This window comes from Salmo salar, chromosome 11, assembly GCF_965601325.2.
Source record: "Salmo salar chromosome 11, fSalSal1, whole genome shotgun sequence".
Taxonomy (NCBI): Eukaryota; Metazoa; Chordata; class Actinopteri; order Salmoniformes; family Salmonidae; genus Salmo; species Salmo salar.
In genome coordinates, this window is record NC_138301.1 from 83102569 (window position 1) to 83125853 (window position 23285).

Genomic DNA, 23285 nt, shown 5'->3' on the forward strand with positions numbered 1-23285 from the left:
AATAGAGCTTAAACGTTAAACTTATTTTATCAGAAAACAAAGCAAAGGATCTAGACACATGGCCAAGTATGAAAAGATGAGTGATGAGGACCAGGTCTTACCTGATGTGGCACTTTTCACACCCCTTGACGCAGAGGTATTGGTTGCATTTTTGGCATCTTTCCCTTCTCCTGCACTCTTTTTGGGAGAGGCTATTACTTTTGAATCCTTTACTTTTGAGAGCCCAGTCTTTCTGGCCGGAGAGGAGGACTTGGTCTTGGTGAGCTTCTTCTTCTTAGCTTTCTCAGCTCCCTCTCCCTTTGAGTCCTTGTCCTTGGTCCGGTTGTTGTCGTCAGCGGGGGGCATGTCGGCCTCCGGATCTACCATGGTGACATCTGGGTGGGCTGGAGACGGAGCAGAGTCCCTGGGGGGCACGGGAGGAGGATCTGCGTGTCTGTACGTTAGGGTTCTGTCAGTGGGAAGTGTCTCAGAATCATCCTCAGAGTCTATGTTTGCATCTGCGGTAATTGAAGGGCACTCCTCAGTCCCAGGGGGAACATCCGAATCTGTCTGGGAAGGGGCAGATTCACTGATGGAGGTTGGTGGAGTCTCTTCACATTGCTTAGCGTGTAATTTACTGCTGGGGGGTGGAGGTCCTCCATCTGACTTAGCCAGGGGCTTCTCTTCCTCCAGAGGGTTCTCCTCATTCATGAAGTACTCCAGGGGACTGGGGTTTATGAAGGAGGGGGACAGCTCTGTCTTAGGGTGTCGGTACTCACAGGAAGTCACCAAGCATAGGTCAACATCTGTTCTGGAACCAGAAGAAGGGCTCTTCTTGGAGGAGTCTGGGTCCTTGGAGCTACCTGCAGACTTCTGATAGTCAGAGAGGTTTGAGGAGAGTGGAAGGTAGGATGGGGAGGGAACCTTGGGACTGACAGGGGATTTGGAATCTCCACATTTGAAGGGATTAGTTTCTGCTCCCAGAGACATCTCTGTTTTCTGTGTGAAGCAAGAATAGGAGGATGAAGAGGGGATGGCAGGGGATTTGTCCATCTGCTGAGCTAAGACAGGTGATATTTCCCTCATCTGACAAGGTGTAGTGGTCGAGGGGGTGGATTGGGAAGCATCTGAAGGGGACACAGAGGTGGCGTGACTTGAGTCATTGTCTTTGAAGAGCATAGGCTTGTCCATAGTGGGTGGGCGCTGCTCAGCGGGTCTCAAATCATTGTCCTCTGACGGGCTGTAGTCCACCTCTGTCGGCCCATTCTCCGTGGCGCGCAAGCTGCCTGCACAAGTGTGCTCTGGAGACTGTTTGTTGAAGTCCAGGGCTAATGAGTGGTCAGGGGACTCCTGACCAAATGACATGGTCGAATGTTCCGGGGATTTGGGCTCCTGTACTGGTGTCTTTGATTTGGCCGTCTTTGGTGAGATGTCTGGAGAGATTGACATGGGCCTGGGGCTGTCCCCCTTGGGAGAGATCTCTGCCTCCTGGAATGGGGTTGGAGTCTGAACCACAGAGACAGACAAGGAGTCCTCCACCTCTGTTGATTGAGGGGAGCCGGCTTCAGCGTGGAGAGCAGGGGAAACGTCATCTGTTGTAGGCTCTGGGAATGAGCTGGTGGCCAGTGAGGTGGTGGAAGCCGAGGCGATGTGTGAAAACGTGTCCTCTGCTACAGCCTCATCAACAGGGCTGCCCGATTTATCAGATGTGGTTCCCTCTGAGATCGACATTTTACTCTCCTCTTTGAAACCTGTGAAGGGGTTTGTGGATGAGACTGAGTTACTGTCGCTAGCTCCATTTTTCCTCTCATCTTGACTCAAGTGTATTGTTAACATTTGATCTAAATCAAAGTGTGTCTTTCCTCTTACTGGTGGTGGGCTCTTCATTGGGGAGAGCACCTTCTCTACAGATGAGGTGTGGTCTGGAATTGGGTCATCCACGGGGCTGACCCTGATGGAATCCTCTTTGTCACCCGTAACCTCCACGATTACAGGACCATGGTCATTTGCAGGTGGTATAGAGCCAGACTTCTCATCCACAGGAGACTGAAAGTAAGGTGTGTGACCGGAGGAATGAGGTGAGGTGGTTCCTTCCAATGTCTTGTCATCTGGGCTGGTGGAAGACCCTGCTGCTGCCTTTGATGATCCTGAAAGCGTTGTGCACAGTTCAATTGGTACAGCGAATCCAGAGGGGTATGAGTCAAAGGTTCCTTTGGGAGCTGAAGGGGAGCGTATGAGAGGAGAAGTAGTGGAGAGTGCAGAGCTGAGTCTTGCTGAATCAAGACCAAATTTGTCTGACTTGAATCCTTCCTCTTTATCCTCTTCCAGTGACGATGGTGGAGATATTGTGGACGCAGAAGCGTGGTAGTCCCTGCCTTCAGTGGCATTACTCTTTGAATGGTCTGACTCTGGGCCGTCTTGTAGCGGAGACAGCCTCTTCCTCTCAAAGTCTCCTAATGTGGTTCCTCCAAACCTGGCAAGGTCCTGAGAGGGAGAATCCTCTGTCTCATCGTTAGTGGTTTCGTCACTCATAATGTCCCTTGGAGTGGACATTTCATCCATTGGAGTAGGCACACTGGAGATCTCAATAGTTGACTGGGTGTGGCCAGATGTAGCAGTGTATGCCTCGTCTCGGTTCTCATCATCTGAGGCTACTTCGTCGTCGGAGCCAGCTGGAAGGGTCTCATCATGAATAGATGCAGCCGGAGACAGAGGCTCAGATGTTATGTGAGGGTGTATCACAGACAGCCCCAGCTTCTGTACTTCTGTTTCATTTCTGTTATGATCTCTTACATATTGGTCTGCATCCGCACCCTCGTCCTCAGAGTCCTTGTCTTCACTATCCACAGCATGTATATGCTTCTCCATTTCCCTTCTCATTGGCTCATGGACCTCTTCTGTCTCTCCCTTCTTTTCATAATCTAGCCCAGTTCCCTCATCTTCAAACTTCTCACTGCTGCTGCCACTCAACTTGCCTTTATGCTCCTGTTCCTCTGGGGTCTCCCTGCTTTCTCCTTCATGCTCAGTGGTTGTGATCCCCTCATCCAGAGACTCTTCTGCTTCAGGAGACTCCTTAGAGTGCAGGAGGGCCTCTCTGTGGACCACCACCGGCTCTTCCTCCTGAACGATCTCCTCTTCTTTGAGCTCCTCAAAGTCCTTGGTGAGGTCCTCTGGAGAAGACATCATGGCTCTTTCTGTCTCAAGGACCTCCGCAGCACAAGTGGCGGCGGCTACCACTCCTGCTGTGATAGCTGCAGCTCCTGCAGCAGCAGATTTAGCATCTGTGGCTTTGGTGTCCTTCTTGGTGACTTTTGGCTTTCCCTTGGACTTAAAAGGGCTTCCAAAGTCTTTCTTTGTAGTGTCATCTTTTTTCAGAGGTTTTGGTTTTGGTGCAAGTTTTTTCCCTTCACCTAATGCAGATGAAGCATTTTTTACATCCTTGGATGGCTTCTTTATGTCTTTCTTTAGATCTTCTTTCTTTTGCTCCTTTTTCTCTTCCTTCCTTATCTTCATTGGGGAATCTCTCCTGAAATCTTTGTCTTTCTTTAAAATGTCTTTCTTTACCTCTTCTTTGTTTACCTTCTGTTCCTTTTTGGGTGTTTCTTGCTTCTGTTCCTTTTTGGGTGTTTCCTCCTTTTTAGATGTTAGCTTCTCATCTTCCTTTGCTACTTCTTTCTTTACCTCCTTTTCATCATTCTTCTTTTCTACAGACTTCCTGGGTTCTTTCTTGATAATCTTTTCCTTAAGAGCTTTTGTTTTAATTTCAGGCTTCTTCTTTTCTGGAGTTTCAGGTGCCGGCTCTGCTTTAGCCTTCACTTCTTTTTCCGGTGCCTTCACTTTTTCCTTTTTCACCAAAGGTTTATCTTTTTTCTCAAATTTTGCGGTCTTTTCTCGAGCTGATTCTGCGTCTGTCTTTGCCTTCTCTGGAGCTTCCTCCTTTGACTCCTTTTTGAAACTTTTGCTTGGTGATGGCCTTGAGACTGACTTCAGACTCTCCTTGCTGTCAGTTTTATGTTTCAACTTTGCCTGCTTCAAGGCTGGAGCCAAGTTAGAAGATAGCTCTTTCTGAGTGACAACTGGTTGCTTCAAAAAGTCCAAGTGTTTTAGTTTTTCCAAACCTTCAAGAATGTGATACTGAGTTGCATTTCCAGGGAAAAGAACTCGCACTATCTTCTCTGAAGGGTTTGATGGGTGCCACACGATCAATGAAGATATTGAGGTCATGTAAGAGATTGGGAGCTCTGCTTCTTTTCCATTGGGCAGAAGAACAGAGGCTTTGTCTTTCTCACTACCTGTCCACTGCTTCATAAAGTGCTGCAGGTCCTTGCTGGTCTTTGATGGATTAAGCACATACATCTCAAGCTTCCCCACGCCCATCTTCTGAAACAGAATGATGGGTTCGATTGTGTTCCCGACCGGCCTCTGCAGAGGCTCGGGCCTCAGATTCAGCTTGCTCAGGTAATGGAGAGTTTGTGCCACCTCTTCAATGTTTCTCCTCACCCTGAAGTTGGTTTCAGCAGGCTTCTCTAGATTCTCAGGGATGTTCAAGAACACAACCCCAATGTCTGGGGATATGAGGTTCTTCACCCAGTCGCCGGTACCTTGGGATCCATGGGACTGCTCTTCCTCCAGCTCAGCCATCTTCCTCTGGAGCATGCTGTTGATGCCAGGCAGGTTGTCATCCCCGATGTGGGTCAGGAGGATGGAGTCTACCCGGTCTAGGTGTCTCACCAGCTTCCAGAAGCAGGACTTACGGTCGGAGCCCCCGTTGATAAGCATGTTGAACCCGTTCACCGCAAAGAGGGCCGAGTCGCCGCGGCCGCCAGGGAAAATGTAGCAGCATGGTTTTGAGAGCTTCAGGAAACCACCAGAGGTTGGTGGCTCCAACATGTCAAAAGGCGATGGGATTTCTACTGACTCCGACAGGTATTCTGTGAACTCTGAGAGACCTTCCATCTCTGGGAGTATCAAGGGTGAGTTGAGCTTCATGTTGATGAAATCTTGTAGGTTGTGTTTGTCCAGGTTTGAATTTTTCCAGTCGCCTTGCTCAGGGCAGTAGAGGGTTAGGCTTGCTTTGTTTGCTGGGTGAATAGTGATGAGCAATTCACCAATCTGGGGAAGAGAGAGATATTTGGAGACTTGAGATAAAAATCATGACTGTTTGATCAAACAGAATATAATTATTAACACAATTATGACAGATAACAGATGACAAATGTATTGTATTGTATCTGATGTATTGATGAGAGTTGCTCATTGATAGGTCAGTAATCTTCAGCAGATTAAGAATAGTATTACAAACTTTACAATTATAATTGTATAGTAATTGTTTAGCAAACAATTTGCTCAATTTGACTCACCTCGGGGTCTGTGAATATATCTATGAAGTTGAAGAAAGAGAATGAGCCGGACTGCAGAATCAGCTCTCCTGTGTTTTCAAAGCATTGTCCCGAAAGCACCAGCAGCTTGTGTCTGGCTGTGTCTGAGATCATTTGACAAACCTAGGCAGAAAAAAGGTATCAAACATGTCAGAAAGACATGTTTCATTGGAGTTTCAGTGCAATTGTGACATGAATCTCTTTTGCAATCATAGTTTATGCTACTGCCAAAAACAGGAATAAATACAAGAAGGCCCAGAGTCAAACTAGCAAAAGGACAATATAGGAAAAAGGTGGAATCATATTACACAGGCTCCGACACCCGAAGCATGTGGCAGGGGCTACAATCCATTACGGATTGCAAGGAAGACCCAACCGTGATCTGCCCAACAAAGCCTCTCTACCAGACAAACTAAATGCATTTAATTTTGACAACAACAATGTTGAGCCGGGCTACCACCGACCCAGAGGATTGTGTGATCTCGCTCTCCGAGGTTGACGTGAGAAGGGTCTTTAATCAGGTCAACACCCGCAAGGCCGCGGGCCCCGACAGTATTCCAGGGCGCATTCTCAGAGCATGCGCAAAACAGCTGGCAGGCATATTCATGGTAATTTTCAACCTCTCCTTGTCCTAGTCTGTAATCCCCACGTTTTAAGATGGCCACAATAATTCCTGTTCCTAAGAACTCTAAGGCTTCATGCCACAATGAATACCATCCTGTAGCACTCACTTCTGTAATCAAGTGCTTTGAGAGGCTGGTTATGGCACACATTAACTCCTCCATTCCAGCCACCCTAGACCCACTCCAATTTGCATACCGCCACAACAGATCCATAGACGGCGCAATCTCAAATGCTCTCCACACTGCCCTCACCCATCTAGATAAGAGGAATACATACCTATGTGAGAATGCTGTTCATTGACTACAGCTCAGCGTTCAACACCATTGTCCCTTCCAAGCTCGTCACCAAGCTTTGGACTCTGGGTCTGAACACCTCCCTCTGCAACTGGATCCTGGACTTCCTGATGGGCTGACCCCAGGTGGTGAGGGTAGGCAACATCAACTCCGCCACGTTGACCCTTAACACAGGGCCCCCCACTGTTCACCCACAACTGTGTGGCCACACACGACTCCAAAACCATTATCAAGTTCGTATGACGACACGAAGTTGGTAGGCCTGATCACCGGCAACGATGAGTCAGCCTACAGGGAGGAGGTCAGTGACCTTGCAGTGTGGTGCCGGAGCAACAACCTCTCCCTCAACGTCAGCAAGACCAAGGAGCTGACAGTGGACTACAGGAAATGGGAGGCGGGGGCGAGCATGCCCCCATCCACATTGAAGGGGCGGCAGTGGAGCAGGTAGACAGCTTCAAGTTCCTCGATGTCCAAATCACTTAAGACTTAAAATGGTCAAAACACACACACATGGTCATGAAGAAGACTTGAAAAAGTTTGGCATGGGCCCTCAAATCCTGAAAAGTTTCTACAGCTGTACATTGAGAGTATATTGACTGGTTGCATCACCGCTTGGTATGGCAATAGCACCGCCCTCGATCGCATGGTGCTACAGAGCGTTGTGCGGAAAGCCTAGTACATCACTGGGGCTGAGCTCTCTGCCATCCAGGACCTCTATATCAGGTGGTGTGAAAAGAAGGCCCGAAAAATCGTCAAAGACTCCAACCACAAGCCATAGACTATTTTCTCTGCTGCTACATGGCAAGAGGTACCAGTGCATCAAGTCTGACACCAACAGTTTCTTGAACAGCTTCTATCCTCAAGCAATACGACTGATAAATAGCTAACAAAATAGCTACACGGACTGAGTTTACCTTGTATCTTTATTGACCTTTTATCTTTGCACTGTCTCTCTACACACTCACAGGGCCCTACACACACACTGTCCCTCCACCACACACACAAACACTCCATAATTTGTTCACTCACACATAATATGCACATACATTTATACTTACTTTACACACCCACACACATACTCACATACAAGCTGCTGCTACTCTGTTTATCTTATATCCTGTTGCCTAGTCCCATTGCCCCAATCCATATCTACCTCCTTCACTCCAGTATCCCTGTACATGTAAACTTACTTACTTACTTTATTGTGTATTTCATATTTCCTATTCTTATTCTCTTGTGTTTTTATCTAGCAATACATTGTTATTGGTTATTGCATTGTTGGGTTTTGAGTTTGCAAAAAAGGCATTTCACTGTACTTGTGACATTACAACTTGACACTTATGCTCAGAGACAATACTTATGCTTATGCTTGGAAAATACTGTTAGCTTTAAAAAACAAACAGACATGAGAAAGTCAGATGCAATGGAAAATGAAAAGGGGTTGTACGACTATCCCTCAAGTGTCATGTTGTACTGTATGTGAAGTAGTCTGTGTGTAATCCTTATAGTCCATTTCAAAGTGAATTTGTTATGTCAATGCCCACTCGATGCCCAAGTCTTCACAGGATTGCAACTTTCACTGGGGATGGGGACGGACGGACAGGACATGTCCCCCCACATTCTGAAATTGCATTTTTGTCCTCCTCAGTTTTATCATTGGAATGTGATACAAAACAAGGCAGCGGTGGGGTAGGCTGTTTTGGGTGTTTATCCGACTGGATTTAGGACCACTCTGACGCCACAGAGCGGGCTGATGGACTGTGTGAGGGCAAAACTTCTGGAAGGCTGGCTGGACCAGCACGGGAGAGTTGAGCATAGTTCAGTGTACACGCTGCGCTCGGTCACCGGCTTGTAAAAGGAATAGAAACTGGCTACTCTTTAGTTGACTGATGTAGCTGGCAAGGTAACTGCTGTTTAACTTAACAGAAAAAAACTAAACTAGTGTTTATTCGCAGTGCTGAGCTAGTATTGTAACCCGCATGTAACGTTAGCTAATGTTTCATACCCTCTCGACTGAGGTGAATGAATAAGCTATGCTAGTGAGTAGCTATCACAGCCAGGTCAACTCTAGCCTCTAGTTGCTATCTAACAGCAGATGTTTGTATGGACATGTTGTGTAGCCTTTGTTTTGTCACGTTTCAGAAGTTTTTTTATTAGATTTTTTTTATTTAACCTTTATTTACCAGGTAGGCTAGTTGAGAACAAGTTCTCATTTCCAACTGCGACCTGGCCAAGATAAAGCATAGCCGTTCGACATATACAACAACACAGAGTTACACATGGACTAAACAAAACATACAGTCAGTAATACAGTAGAAAAAAAGAAAACAAAAAGAAAATAAAAAGTGAGTGAAAATACAGAAAATACAGTGAGTGCAAATGAGGTAAGATAAGGGAGTTAAGGCAATAAACAGGCCATGGTTGCATAGTAATTACAATATAGCAATTAAACACTGGAATGGTCGATGTGCAGAAGATGAATGTGCAAGTAGAGATACTGGGGTGCAAAGGAGCAAGATAAATAAATAAATACAGTATGGGGATGAGGTAGTTGGATGGATGGGCTGTTTTCATATTGGCTATGTACAGGTGAAGTGATCTGTGAGCTGCTCTGACAGCTGGTGCTTAAAGCTAGTGAGGGAGATATGAGTCTCCAGCTTCAGAGATTTTTGCAGTTCGTTCCAGTCATTGGCAGCAGAGAACTGGAAGGAAAGGCGGCCAAAGGATGAAGTGGCTTTGGGGGTGACCAGTGAGAAATACCTGCTGGAGCGCATGCTACGAGCGGGTGCTGCTATGGTGACCAGAAAGCTGAGGTAAGGCGGGGCTTTACCTAGCAGAGACTTGGAGATGACCTGGAGCCAGTGGGTTTGGCGACGAGAATGGAGCGAGGGCCAGCCAACAAGAGAGTACAGGTCGCAGTGGTGGGGAGTATATGGGGCTTTGGTGACAAAACGGATGGCACTGTGATAGACTGCATCCAATTTGTTGAGTAGAGTGTTGGAGGCTATTTTGTAAATGACATCGCCAAAGTCGAGGATCGGTAGGATGGTCAGTTTTACGAGGGTATGTTTGGCAGCATGAGTGAAGGATGCTTTGATGCGAAATAGGAAGCCGAATCTAGATTTCATTTTGGATTGGAGATGCTTAATGTGAGTCTGGAAGGAGAGTTTTCAGTCTAACCAGACACCTGGTATTTGTAGTTATCCACATATTCTAAGTCAGAGCCGTCCAGAGTAGTGATGCTGGACGGAAGGGCAGGTGCGGGCTGTGATCGGTTGATGAGCATGCATTTAGTTTTACTTGCATTTAAGAGCAGTTGGAGGCCACAGAAGGAGAGTTGTATGGCATTGAAGCTCATCTGGAGGTTAGTTAACACAGTGTCCAATGAAGGGCCAGAAGTTTGCAGAATGGTGTCGTCTGTGTAGAGGTGGATCAGAGAATCACTAGCAGCAAGAGCGACATCATTGATGTATACAGAGAAGAGAGTCGGCCCGAGAATTGAACCATGTGGCACCCCCATAAAGACTGCCAGAGGTCCGGACAACAGGCCCTCTAATTTGACACACTGAACTCTATCAGAGAAGTAGTTGGTAAACCAGGTGAGACAATCATTTGAGAAACCAAGGCTGTTGAGTCTGCCAATAAGAATGTGGTGATTGACAGAGTCGAAAGCCTTGGCCAGGTCGATGAATACAGCTGCACAGTAATGTCTCTTATCGATGGCAGTTATGATATTATTTAGGACCTTAAGTGTGGCTGAGGTGCACCCATGACCAGCTCTGAAACCAGATTGCATAGCGGAGAAGGTACGGTGGGATTCGAAATGGTTGGTAATCTGTTTGTTAACTTGGCTTTCGAAGACCTTAGAAAGGCAGGGTAGAATAGATATAGGTCTGTAGCAGTTTGGGTCTAGTGTCTCCCCCTTTGAAGAGGGGGATGACCGCGGAAGCTTTTCAATCTTTGGGAATCTCAGATGATACAAAAGAGGTTGAACAGGCTAGTGATAGGGGTTGCAACAATTTCGGCAGATAATTTTAGAAAGAGAGGGTCCAGATTGTCTAGCCCGGCTGATTTGTAGGGGTCCAGATTTTGCAGCTCTTTCAGAACATCAGCTATCTGGATTTGGGTGAAGGAGAAATCGGGGAGGCTTGGGCAAGTTGCTGTGGGGAGTGCAGGGCTGTTGACCGGGGTAGGGGTAGCCAAGTGGAAAGCATGGCCAGCCGTAGAAAAATGCTTATTGAAATTCTCAATTATAGTCGATTTATCAGTGGTGACATTGTTTCCTAGCCTCAGTGCAATGGGCAGCTGGGAGGAGGTGCTCTTATTCTCCATGGCCTTTACAGTGTCCCAGAACTTTTTTGAGTTTGTGCTACAGGATGCAAATTTCTGCTTGAAAAATCTAGCCTTAGCTTTCCTAACTGCCTGTGTATATTGGTTCCTAACTTTCCTGAAAAGTTGCATATTCGATGCTAATACAGAATGTCACAGGATGTTTTTGTGCTGGTCAAGGGCAGTCAGGTCTGGAGAGAACCAAGGCTATATCTGTTCCTGGTTTTACATTTTTTGAACGGGGCATGCTAATTTAAGATGGTGAGGAAGGCACTTTTAAAGAATGACCAGGCATCCTCTACTGACGGGATGAGGTCAATATCCTTCCAGCATACCCGGGCCAGGTCGATTAGGAAGGCCTGCTCGCTGAAGTGTTTTAGGGAGCGTTTGACAGTGATGAGGGTTGGTCGTTTGACCGCGGACCCATTACGGATGCAGGCAATGAGGCAGTGATTGCTGAGATCTTGGTTGAAAACAGCAGAGGTGTATTTGGAGGGCAAGTTGGTTAGGATGATATCTATGAGGGTGTCTGTGTTAATAGATTTGGGGTTGTACCTGGTAGGTTCATTGATAATTTGTGTGAGATTGAGGGCATCAAGCTTTGATTGTAGGATGGCCGGGGTGTTAAGCATGACCCAGTTTAGGTCACCTAGCAGCACGAGCTCTGAAGATAGATGGGGGGGCAATCAGTTAACATATGGTGTCCAGGGCACAGCTGATGGCAGAGGGTGGCCTATAGCAAGCGGCCCCCTTTGGCAGTTCTATCTTGTCGGAAAATGTTATAGTTAGGGATGGAAATTTCTGGATTTTTGGTAGTCTTCCTGAGCCAGGATTCAGACACAGCTAGGACATCCGGGTTGGCAGAGTGTGCTAGGGCAGTGAATAAAACAAACTTAGGGAGGAAGCTTCTAATGTTAACATGAATGAAACCAAGGCTTTTACGGTTACAGAAGTCAACAAATGATAGCGCCAGGGGAATGGGAGTGGAGCTAGGCACTGCAGGGCCTGGGTTAACCTCCACATCACCATAGGAACAGAGGAGGTGTAGGATAAGGGTACAGCTAAAGGCTAAAAGAACTGGACGCCTAGTACGTTCAGAACAGAGTAAAAGGAACAGATTTCTGAGCATGGTAGAAAAGATTCAAGGCATAATGTACAGACAAAGGTATGGTAGGATGTGAATACAGTGGGTGTAAACCTGAGCATAGAGTGACGATGAAAGAGATATTGTCTCTAGGAATATAATTTAAACCAGGTGATGTCACTGAATGTGTTGGAGATGGAATTAAAGTGTTCACTAAGGCGTATTGAGCAGGGCTAGAGGCTCTACAGTGAAATAAGGCAATAAATACTAACCAAAACAGCAATGGACAAGGCATATTGACGTTAGGGAGAGGCATGCATAGTCGAGTAATCATGGGAGTCTCAACGTCAACAGTGAAGAGGCGACTCCGGGATGCTGGCCTTCTAGGCAGAGTTGCAAAGAAAAAGCAATATCTCAGACGGGCCAATAAAAATAAAATATTAAGATGGGCAAAAGAACACAGACACTGGACAGAGGAACTCTGCCTAGAAGGCCAGCATCCCGGAGTCGTCTCTTCACTGTTGACGTTGAGACTGGTGTTTTGCGGGTACTATTTAATGAAGCGCCAGTTGAGGACTTGTGAGTCACGCCGCAATGATCTATGCTCATCATGTCTTAGCAGGATCAGATGGTGACAAGGGTCCCAGCAGGATCAGATGGTGACAGGGGTCCCAGCAGGGTCAGACAGCCAGGGAAGACCAGTGTATGGAGCTCAAGTGAATTTTGCATTATATTCAGTGAATGATACAAAGTTCCATCTTGAATTGATGGGTAGACCTACAGTAGCAGTTTAAGATTAAAGCTACAGTCTGGGATCTGGGAATAATGGTCATTTCGATTATTGAACCATTGATTACATTCTTGGATAATATAATGTATAAATGTACACCAAGGTAATTCTTTGTCATGCCTCATTTTAGTAGGATCAAATGGTGACTGGGGTCTCAGCAGAGTCAGGCAGCCAGGGTAGACCAGTCTGTGAGGTGAATTTTTGCAGATACAATACTTTATTCTCTCTATACAGCAAACACTGGACAAGCCAGATGCTATTTTAAGGCAGTCTGACAAACCTCTAAAGTTGATTTCCAAACTATATTAAGGGTTGATAGAGGTTTTTCCCGATGACACAAAACATGTCAAACAAAAATGTGAGGAAGACCTGGGAGACGCTATTGATGATGATGAATGTATACAGATATGTTAGAATGCCCAGTCATGTTCATATAATCTCAGACATAAATTACTGCAGTTTAAGACCATCAATAGAATGTGCTATACGCCAGTGAAACTGAATATCATGCACTCAGAAACTGTATTATTCTGCTGGAGGTGTAAAGCACAAATGGGGACATATTTGCATATGTTGCGGTCTTGAAGGCTGGCTCAATTCTTTAATCTCAGCATGTCTACAGATTCTCCCTTCTCCCTGTTTTTGTTTGCGTTGAAATGTTGATACTGGAGACAGAAGAAACTGTGTAACCTATCATTTATGAACTGACTGTACTGGCAAAGGTTTTGGAAAAACTCACAGTTGAAAGACCTTCTTTGTAATAACTCAGTTTTATCTCCATTTCAGTCGGGTTTTCAAAGAATTACCTTGGTGTACATTTATACATTATATTATCCAAGAAAACCCTCAACAGGTTTTACCTCGTTAAATAAAGGTTAAATAAAAAAATATATATACAAAATGAATTGGAAGGTTGGTTATCCACCCACAATGTATCGAATAAATGTGAAGTTATGTACAGTATCACTAGATTTGTTTTAAGATTAAGGGTATACTGTGCAACTTTCATAAAGTCTGGATGTCATATATGGAATACTGTATGACAAAAGGAGTCTATATTGAAAACATGCCCACGTCAGGGGAGATTGAGGCAATTCCTAGTTGCTGGGCTGCTCAGTCCTGGCCCTGGGGGTCTGCTGTACTGCTAACACACCTGAAACCAATAATGAATGTTTCACTAAGATCCTAAAGCTGAGTGGGGTGTGTTAGGCTGTGGCGCTATGTCGCCGTGGACCCCTAGGGGCAGGACGGGGTGACCCAGCTATATTGTGTGCAAGTAAAAAGAACACTACAGTACTATTAGGCCTATGATATTAATTATATGGAGGGTGTACTGTTTCTGTGTGTTAATGTTTAGGTGTTTTCCAAACCTTTCCTTTGAGGCATAAAAAAAAGATGGGAAGGAAGTTGTGTTGGGGAGAAAGTTGAGTTATTGACTAGACTGGTGGGGGTCGGGCGTGTAGGTGGCTCGGGTTGGCTGGGCGGTCTGGCTGAAATTTGATATAGAGGATGTTTTAAAGACAATCAAAAGTTGTATTTGTATTTTATTTGTAAGAGTTGTTCATTTGTTAGGCTATTGGTTAAAGGTGCAACACAATATTAATTAGTGCATTATCATGGATCTAGTTTAGTCTTATCAATCACTTAAACATATTTAATGATCTCTTACCTAGCTTGATGACTGTGGGCATTTTTGCTTACTTTTTGTTGTTCTAAATAGAGATGGCTAGAAGGGCCATGGGTCATATTATATTGTGTAGAAATGCAGGAAATGTGCTTTAGATGCCCCCCAAAATGGGAGGGCCCCCAGACCCCCTGCCAAGTTATGTCCCCCTCTGCAAATAGCACTGCTGGGTGATTTACAGCTTCTACCCCCAAGCCATAAGACGGCTGAACAATTACCTCGACTAACCTGTACCCCCGCACATTGACTCGGTACCAGTACCCCCTGTATATAGCCTCGTTATTGTTATTTTATTGTGTTACTTTTTTATTAAAAAGTCATAGTCAATCGATCAATAATATAATACTGTTAGAAAGAAAAAGATTCTACATATTGTACATGTAATTTATGAGAATAGAAAGGTTCAGAACTTTTGTGAAACATGACAGCACAGTTGAAAAATATATGGCAAATATAAATCAAAACTGGATGGTGTTCAGAGACAGATGGGAGGAGTTGAACAAAACATAACTATTGTAAAATATACTGTGTTCGTAGAAAATGTACAGTGCATTCGGAAAGTATTCAGACCCCTTCCCCTTTTCCAAATTGTGTTATGTTAAATCCTTCTTCTAAAATGTATTAAATATGTTTTTCCCTCATCACTTTACACACAATACCCTACATTGACAAAGCGAAAACAGGTTTTTCGAAATTTTGCAAATGTATTAAAAATAAAAAACAGAAATACCTTATTTGCATAATTTGCATTATTTGCTATGCGACTCTAAATTCAGCTCAGGTGCAGCCTGTTTCCATTGATAATCCTTGAGATGTGTCTACAAGTTGACTGGAGTCCACTTGTGGTAAATACAGCTTTGGAAAAGGCACACACCTGTCTGTATAAGGTCCCACAGTTGACAGTGCATGTCAGAGCAAAAACTAAGCCATGAGGTCAAAGGAATTGTCCGTAGAGCTCAGAGACAGGATTGTGTCGAGGCACAGGTCAGGGGAATGGTACCAAAAAATGTCTACAGCATTGAAGGTCCCCAAGAACACAGTGGCATTCTTCCATTAAATGGAAGAAGTTTGGAACCACCAAGACTCTTCCTAGAGCTGGCCGCCCGGCCAAACTGAGCAATCGGGGAAGGAGGGCCTTAGTCAGGGAGGTGACCAAGAACCCGATGGTCACTCTGAAAGAGCTCCAGAGTTCCTCTGTGGAGATGGGAACCTTCCAGAAGGACAACCATCTCTGCAGCACTCCACCAATCTGGCCTTTATGGTAGAGTTGCCAGACGGAAGCCACTCCTCAAGAAAAGGCACATTATAGCCCAACTTGGACTTTGCCAAAAGGCACCTAAAGGAATCCGATCATGAGAAACAAGATATTCTGGTCTGATGAAACCAAGATTGAACTATTTGGCCTCAATGCCAAGCGTCACATCTGGAGGAAAGCTGGCACCATCCCTACGGTGAAGCATGGTAGTGGCAGCATCATGCTGTGGAGATGTTTTTCAGTGGCAGGAACTGGGAGACTAGTCAAGATTGAGAGAAGGATGAATGGAGCAGAGTACAGAGAGATCCTTGATGATAACCTGCTCCAGAGCGCTCAGAACTTCAGACTGAGGCGAAGGTTCACCACCCAACAGGACAACGACCCTAAGCACGCAGCCAAGACAACGCTGGACTGGCTTCGGGACAAGTCTCTGAATGTCTTTGAGTGGCCCAGCCAGAGCCCGGACTTGAACCTGACTGAACATCTCTGGAGAGACCTGAAACTAGCTGTGCAGTGACGCTCCCCATGCAACCTGACAGAGCTTGCGAGGATTTGCAGAGAAGAATGGGAGAAACTCCCCAAATACAGGTGTGCCAAGCTTGTAGCGTCATACCCAAGAAGACTCGAGGCTGTAATCACTGCCAAAGGTGCTTCAACAAAGTACTGATGTAAATGTAATATATGTAAATGTAATATTTCAGTTTTTAAATTAGCAAAAATGTCTAATAACCTGTTTTTGCTTTGTCATTATGGAGTATTGTGTGCAGCTTGATGAGAGAAAAAAACTATTTGATCCATTTTAAAATAAGGCTGTAACTTAACAAAACTTGGAAAAAGTCACGGGGTCTGGATACTTTCCGAATGCACTGTATATATTTTCTATAAGCTGGAAGTAGATGCCTAAGTGTTGTTGTCCATTAGTTTACTCTTTTAGGGAAGGGGTGGTAGGGTTAGGAGAAAATAATAAAGGGTAATATATAAAACTGTATATACAGTACCAGTCAAATGTTTGGACACAGCTACTCATTCCAGGGCTTATCTTTATTTTTACTATTTTCTACATTGTAGAATAATAGTGAAGACATCAAAACTTTGAAATAACATATGAAATCATGTAGTAACCAAAAAAGTGTTAAACAAATACTCAAAGTAGCAACCCTTTGCCTTGATGACAGCTTTGCACACTCTTGGCATTCTCTCAACCAGCTTCATGAGGTAGTCGCCTGGAATGCATTTAAATTAACAGGTGTGCTTTGTTAAAAGTTAATTTGTGTAATTTATTTCCTTCTTAATGCGTTTGAGCCAATCAGTTGTGTTGTGACAACCTTGTCACAACCTTGTCACAACACAACTGATTGGCTCAAACGCATTAAGAAGGATACAGAAGATAGCCCTATTTGGTAAAAGACCCAAATGCAGCCCAAATAAATGCTTCACAGAGTTCAAATAACAGACACATAATCATCAACTGTTCAGAGGAGACTGCGTGAATCAGGCCTTCATGGTCGAATTGCTGCAAATAAACCACTACTAAAGGACACCAATAAGAAGAAAAGACTTGCTTGGGCCAAGAAACATGAGCAATGGACATTAAACTGGTGGAAATCTGTCCTTTGGTCTGATGAGTCCAAATTTGAGAATTCTGGTTCCAACCGCAGTGTCTTTGTGAGACGCAGAGTAGGTGAACGGATGATCTCCGCATGTGTGGTTCCCACCGTGAAGCATGGAGGAGGAGGTGTGATGGTGTGGGTGCTTTGCTGGGGCACTGTCTTTGATTTATTTAGAATTCAAGGCACACTTAACCACCATGGCTACCGCAGCATTCTGCAGTGATACACCATCCCTGGTTTGCGCTTAGTGGGACTATTATTTGTTTTTCAACAGGACAATGACCCAACACACCTCCAGGCTGTGTAAGGGCTCTTTGACCAAGAAGGAGAGTGATGGAGTGCTGCATCAGATGACCTGGCCTCCACAAACACAAAACCTCAACCCAATTGAGATGGTTTGAGATGAGTTGGACCGCAGAGTTAAGGAAAAGCAGCCAACAATTACTCAGCATATGTGGGAACTCCTTTAAGACTGTTGGAAAATCATTCCAGGTGAAGCTGGTTGAGAGAATGCCACGAGAGTGCAAAGCTGTCACCAAGGCAAAGGGTGGCTACTTTGAAGAATCTCAAATATAAAATAGATTTTTTGGTTACTACATTATATAAAATATAACTTTTCTGGTTACTACATGATTCCATGTGTGTTATTTCATAGTTTTGATGTATTGACTATTATTCTACAATGTAGAAAATAGTAAAAATAAAGAAAAACCCTTGAATGAGTAGGTGTGTCCAAACCTTTGTGTCCAATGCACTGTATATATTTACAAAAATCTATATGGGTGATTGGAAATGATGCAGACAATTACATTGATGGAAGCCACAATACATCTGCAATGTTAAAGCTGATCTACCCACTAAAATAATTTATAATAATTGTTAACATTTTTGTATTATGGCCCCCCCACTTCTTTTTTTATATATATATATATATATATAGCCCTTTTTCTCCCCAATTTCGTGATATCCAATTGGTTGTTACAGTCTTGTCCCATCGCTGCAACTCCCGTATGGACTCAGGAGAGGCGAAGGTCGAGAGCCATGCATCCTCTGAAACAGGACCCTGCCAAGCCGCACTGCTTCTTGACACACTGCTCGCTTAACCCAGAAGCCAGCCGTACCATTGTGTGGGAGGAAGCACCGTACAACTGGCGACCGTGTCAGCGTGCATGTGCCCGGCCTGCCACAGGAGTCGCTAGAGCGCAATGGGACAAGGACATCCCGGCCGGCCAAGCCCTCCCCTAACCCAGACGACGCTGGGCCAATTGTGTGTCGCCTCATGGGTCTCCTGGTTGCGGCCGGATGCAACACAGCCTGGGTTCGAACCCGGATCTGTAGTGACGCCTCAAGCATTGCAGTGCCTTAGACCACTTACGTACTTATGGAATGTACTTACCTCAGTGCTGACAGCTGCATCTGAAGGGTTGATAAGCACTACTGTCTCGAGAACGCTGCTTTTGTGGTGAAGAATTCTCTGCCCTGAAAACAAGAAAGGGAAACAGAACAACTCAATCAATGTGTGCTGTGGAAAATATATAAATGAAATGCTTACATTTTTTTCTGATTTGTTAAATGTTTTTTTGATAGTGGGTGCATGTAAAAGCATACCTTAAATAGCTGAAAACTTTCGATGGCCCTATTAAATCAGAGGCTACAGTTGCAGCAGATACTTTTTTCCTTTGCCCTGTCAGGCCAGTATGGCATGTCTGTCCTCCAGAGAAGAAATGTTCTTAGTAGTCTCCTCTACTCAACCATCAAGGATGCACACACCCAATTACCCACACTGCCTACTAATCACCCACCTACCACCAGCCACAGACTGTCACCGAGAAGCCATTAACACCAGTTACCACCAGTCACTCCCAATTCAACCAGGGAATCAGTGAAGCAGAGAAATCTCTTTGTAGTTTATTTGTTTCAGTATGAATCTTATGAATCCAGTGTTTCTTCATTAAATCGTTAATCATGTAACGCCAACTTCATAATTCTCTCCTTTAATATCAAAAGGCAATCATTAATAATTTATTGTGGAATCTCATGTATTCACTCTCTCTCTCTCCACTGTCTGTCTATCTATCTCCATTAGGCTACATATTATTAATCAAACTGTTCAGATACAGATGTTTCTGATAGTCTTAATGTGACTATGTAAATGGTAATGTTCCTCCAGAGGTGGCCTTTATCACTGCCTGTCCAATATAGCCATGAAATGGCTGGATCCGAGAGTCAGCCCAGCTACTCAGAATCTGAGTAAACAAGACATCACTGTTTTAGGAACTTTCAGCAGCTTGCTTTATCTGAATACTTTCCTTCACCATTATTATATATTAAGAACCAACTGGGTAACCCTTCAACATGTTAATGCATGAATTCAGTGTTCTTAAGCCACACATAATGTAATGAGAAAACAGGACCTGTGCTTCCTGACAACTACCCAATCAAGAGCAAGGAGTGAGTCAATCCTGCATCGGAATAAAACAATAGAAAACTGTCATGTAGTCTCTATTTAATCTGACTGTGTGCCTCTGCCTTTTGTTTGTGCTCCTCTGGTCCAAGTTGCACCAACACACTGAGGGCAACCACAGTCATCATTCACCTACAGTAGTTGTGATGCCTTCCTTTAAATCACCTGAGTGGCATCCCAAATCACTGGGCACAGACTTCAATTCCATGTTTATTCCACACGGGTTCAGCGTAATTTCATTGAAATTATGTGGAAACAATGTTCATTCAACCAGTGTGTGCCCAGTGGTAATCGATATTTCTCTCTGTCTCCTTCTCTCCTCCTTTCACTCATCGTGGTGAGTCGTGGTGGTATTTACCAAGAGGTTCTACAGCCATGGTATACTGCTGCTACATTACTTGATTCAAGAGACTGGTGTTTATGTTCCTCATAATTTACAAAAAACTCTACTTGATTTATCACATATCATAACATGGAAACACTCGTAAAAGTTCTATCACTACTGGAAAACCAGGCCAGATTTGTAAAACTAACACCGTGATTGCAACAGAACATAAATAACTGAAATGCATGATGCTTTCTTGGAGGTTGAGGGCAGGGTTGGGGATCTGCTCTGCAGGTATATAGAAAGACTACCAGTCGTGATTATCTCAGAGAGAGGGAGAATGTCTGGGGGGCTCCATACAGCAGTAGGTTCTGGCCTCAGGGCTGATATGGCCATACATATTTCATATTCCAGATAGATCCTCCTACCCATTAACACACCTGCTGTACCCTCCACCTGAGGGCTGTCACTCACTATGGAGGAGGAGCTCAACCTACTGCCACTAATGCAAGACTGGCTCACATATCAGAGGAATAGATTTAGCTCGATAGTAATGTTTCTTTTTGCGGTTGCATATCCTGTAATGTATATATATTTTTTATACCTTCAACGGCCAATGGATCAGGCACTCCAAATTAGAAAGGAGGAATAGGTTAAGCAGACGTATTTCCTAGTCGAAGGACTTCTTTTTAATTCATGGTGGAAATGCAGATATCCATCATTTCTGAGTTGTTGTTTGTCTTGGATAGCTGCCTATAAGAATTACAGCTTTTGATACTGACACGCAGACTGCTATTGGAAATGCACAGTGTTTATTTTATTCCAGGGAGAGATCTGTGATTTAGAAATTGCGGAACAAGTTTAGTTTAGTTCATGTTCAAAATAACTGGTTGTCTCTTTGACTCTGTGTTGTACTTCTTAGCGCAGTTCAAAGCTGGAGCTAATACTGTATTCTCTTGCTGTGTATTCATTCATTTTCAAAGGCCGGCTTAACAGCATCAGATGTATTACTTTAAAGTCCAGGGAAAATGTTTCAACCCCACAGTCTTCATGAAGATTGATCAGCAGAACCCTGCAGCCTAGAACTAGAGCCTCAGTGTTTCTGTATGAGAATAATAATTGACTGTGGGAAACACAATCTCCATCACAAACACAAACACAGGCTATTTCTCTACCTGCCCCGTCTTCTTAGCAGGTTGCAGCTAAATCAGGCACGTGCACAGATAGGGCTCTACCTATGTCGAGCAAATGCCCCTTTTCGGTGGTGATATAATTTACTCAAAAATGGAAAAAAAAGACATTTGACAACAATATAACAATATGACAATAACCTTATAAAATAAAAAATAAATGAGACATTGGCTCACACAGTCACATGTAGGAGGCTACATATTGCACATTGAGTGTGAAACATTAGATGAGGATTATACAGAGATGCAATCAATGGGATGTGAGGGGAGATTCTCCATAAAATCAATAAAGGGTTGCCAAATTCTTTAAAATGTTTCTGACTTGTTCCTCAACGAATAAGTCATTTTCTCCAGTGGGATACAACTAGTAACTTTGGATAGTCGCATTCCAATTGGCAGCAGGGTATCTGCTTTCCATTTTAAGGCAATACATGTTATGGCAATTGCTAGTAATATTTCTGCTTTATAGTGTGGCTTTGCTTAAGATCGGAATTAGTAAAGTTACCCAGCAAGTAAAGTTACCCACAAACCTCTGGGTCGAAGGGGAATGCAACCCCATGGATTGAGGATATGGCAACATCTGCCAAGTTGAATTGAGGAATGTTCCTTCATCTACTGTTCATCTAAAAATTAGGGAGGAGATACCAGGGTGGAACCTGTGCAGTCTAGATGGGGTGATATAGAGCTGATGGAGAAAGTTAAACTATCCGTCTGCATCTGGAGTTCAATGTGGATGTAACACCATCCCTGCATAGGTCACTCCATAACCCCTCATCAAGATTGATACCCAGATATCTTTTTCCATCTAATTCCCATCTAATTCAGGGTCTATCTAACTCAGGCAGTGGTAATCCTGACATAAATAGATCGTAAACATAGGAAATGGTCTTGAACAGTGGTTGGCCTGCATGGCATTGTTCAATAGGTGACATCGTAGGTATGTTCCACTGGCCCTTGAGATTCACCCTGATAAAATTAGGTTGTAGGTAACTAAAGATGTCCTTGTTAGACAAGTGGTATTGCTGTTTCAGCAGTTCAAAGGACATAAGAATTCCCTCCTCATAACAATGTTTCAGAAGAGTAATACCCTTATCAGGCCATGATCTAAAGTTACTGTTCTGGAGAAACATTGGAAGCAATCTATTGTTCCATAGAGTGGTTTTAGGGGAGGTAAATCCCTCTCGTCTGAACAGCTCATGCAGTTTAAACCAAGTCAGGACGGAATGTATAATTAAAGGGTTGTCTGTGATAGTTTTTATAGATTTCATGTCCCATTTGTAAAACAAATATGCCCCAGTGTCCTCATGTACATGAAACCTTTGAAAGTTCAACCATGAGGGCGAAGGGCCATTGTCTAGACTGCACAACCCAGTAATACATTCTAAAATTAGGGAGGTTTAAGCCCCCTTGACCGTAATCAAGGGTCAGTTTGTCCTGGCTAACCCTAGGCGTTTTACTGTGCCAGATAGTGTCTAGTCAGCTTGTTGAGAGGGAAAAAGAATGCTGCGGGTACAGGGATGGGGAGAGATTTAAACAAATATGGAAACATGGGAAGGTCATTCGTTTGAATTACATGAATTCTACGCAGTAAAATGAGTGGCAAGTCCTTCCATTTACACAGGTCACCCTCCACCTTCGGCAACAAGCTGGCCAAATTGAGTTTATAGAGGTTCTTCAGGTTACCATCCATCAATATGCCCAAATATTTTAAAGCATTATGCTTGATGGTATGATGGTCAAACACAGACAAAGGTCAAATTTCACTTTTCTTTAAATGTATCTTGTATCCAGAAAATGAACTATAACACTCTAATAGGTTCTGCAAGTGAGAGAGGGAATGTTCTGGGTTCGTTAGAAACAAGATACGGTCGTCCACAAAAACTGATAGCCCAAACTCAAAGCCATGTTCAGTGCCTTCAGAAAGTATTCACACTACTTGACTTTTTCCACATTTTGTTGTGTTACAGCCTGAATTTAAAATGGATTCAATTGAGATTTTTTTTCACTGGCCTACACACAATGCCCCATAATGTCAAAGTGGAATTATGTTTTTTCGAAATGTTTACAACTTCATTAAAAATGAAAAGCTGAACTGTCAATAAGTATTCAACCATTTTGTTATGGCAAGCCTAAATAAATTCAGGAGTAAAAATGTGCTCAACAAGTCACATAAGATAAGCATAATTTTTGAATGAATACCTCATCTCTGTACCCAACGAATACAATTATTTGTAAATGATCTGTAAGGTCCCTCAGTCGAGCAGTGAATTTCAAAGCACA

At 43.9% G+C, this 23285-nt stretch overlaps 1 protein-coding gene across 1 annotated transcript in view; it reads right to left on the reverse strand.

Moving 5' to 3' along the window:
* Nucleotides 1–23285, reverse strand: part of LOC106562968 (microtubule-associated protein 1B) — a 57631-nt gene that overhangs the window by 5460 nt on the left and 28886 nt on the right. The window contains exons 3-5 of the mRNA XM_014128121.3: nt 18423–18505; nt 5340–5480; nt 102–5091 (exon numbers count right to left, since the gene is read on the reverse strand). Of these exons, the coding sequence (XP_013983596.3) occupies nt 102–5091; nt 5340–5480; nt 18423–18505 (5214 nt within the window). The remainder of the gene's footprint in view (nt 1–101; nt 5092–5339; nt 5481–18422; nt 18506–23285) is intronic.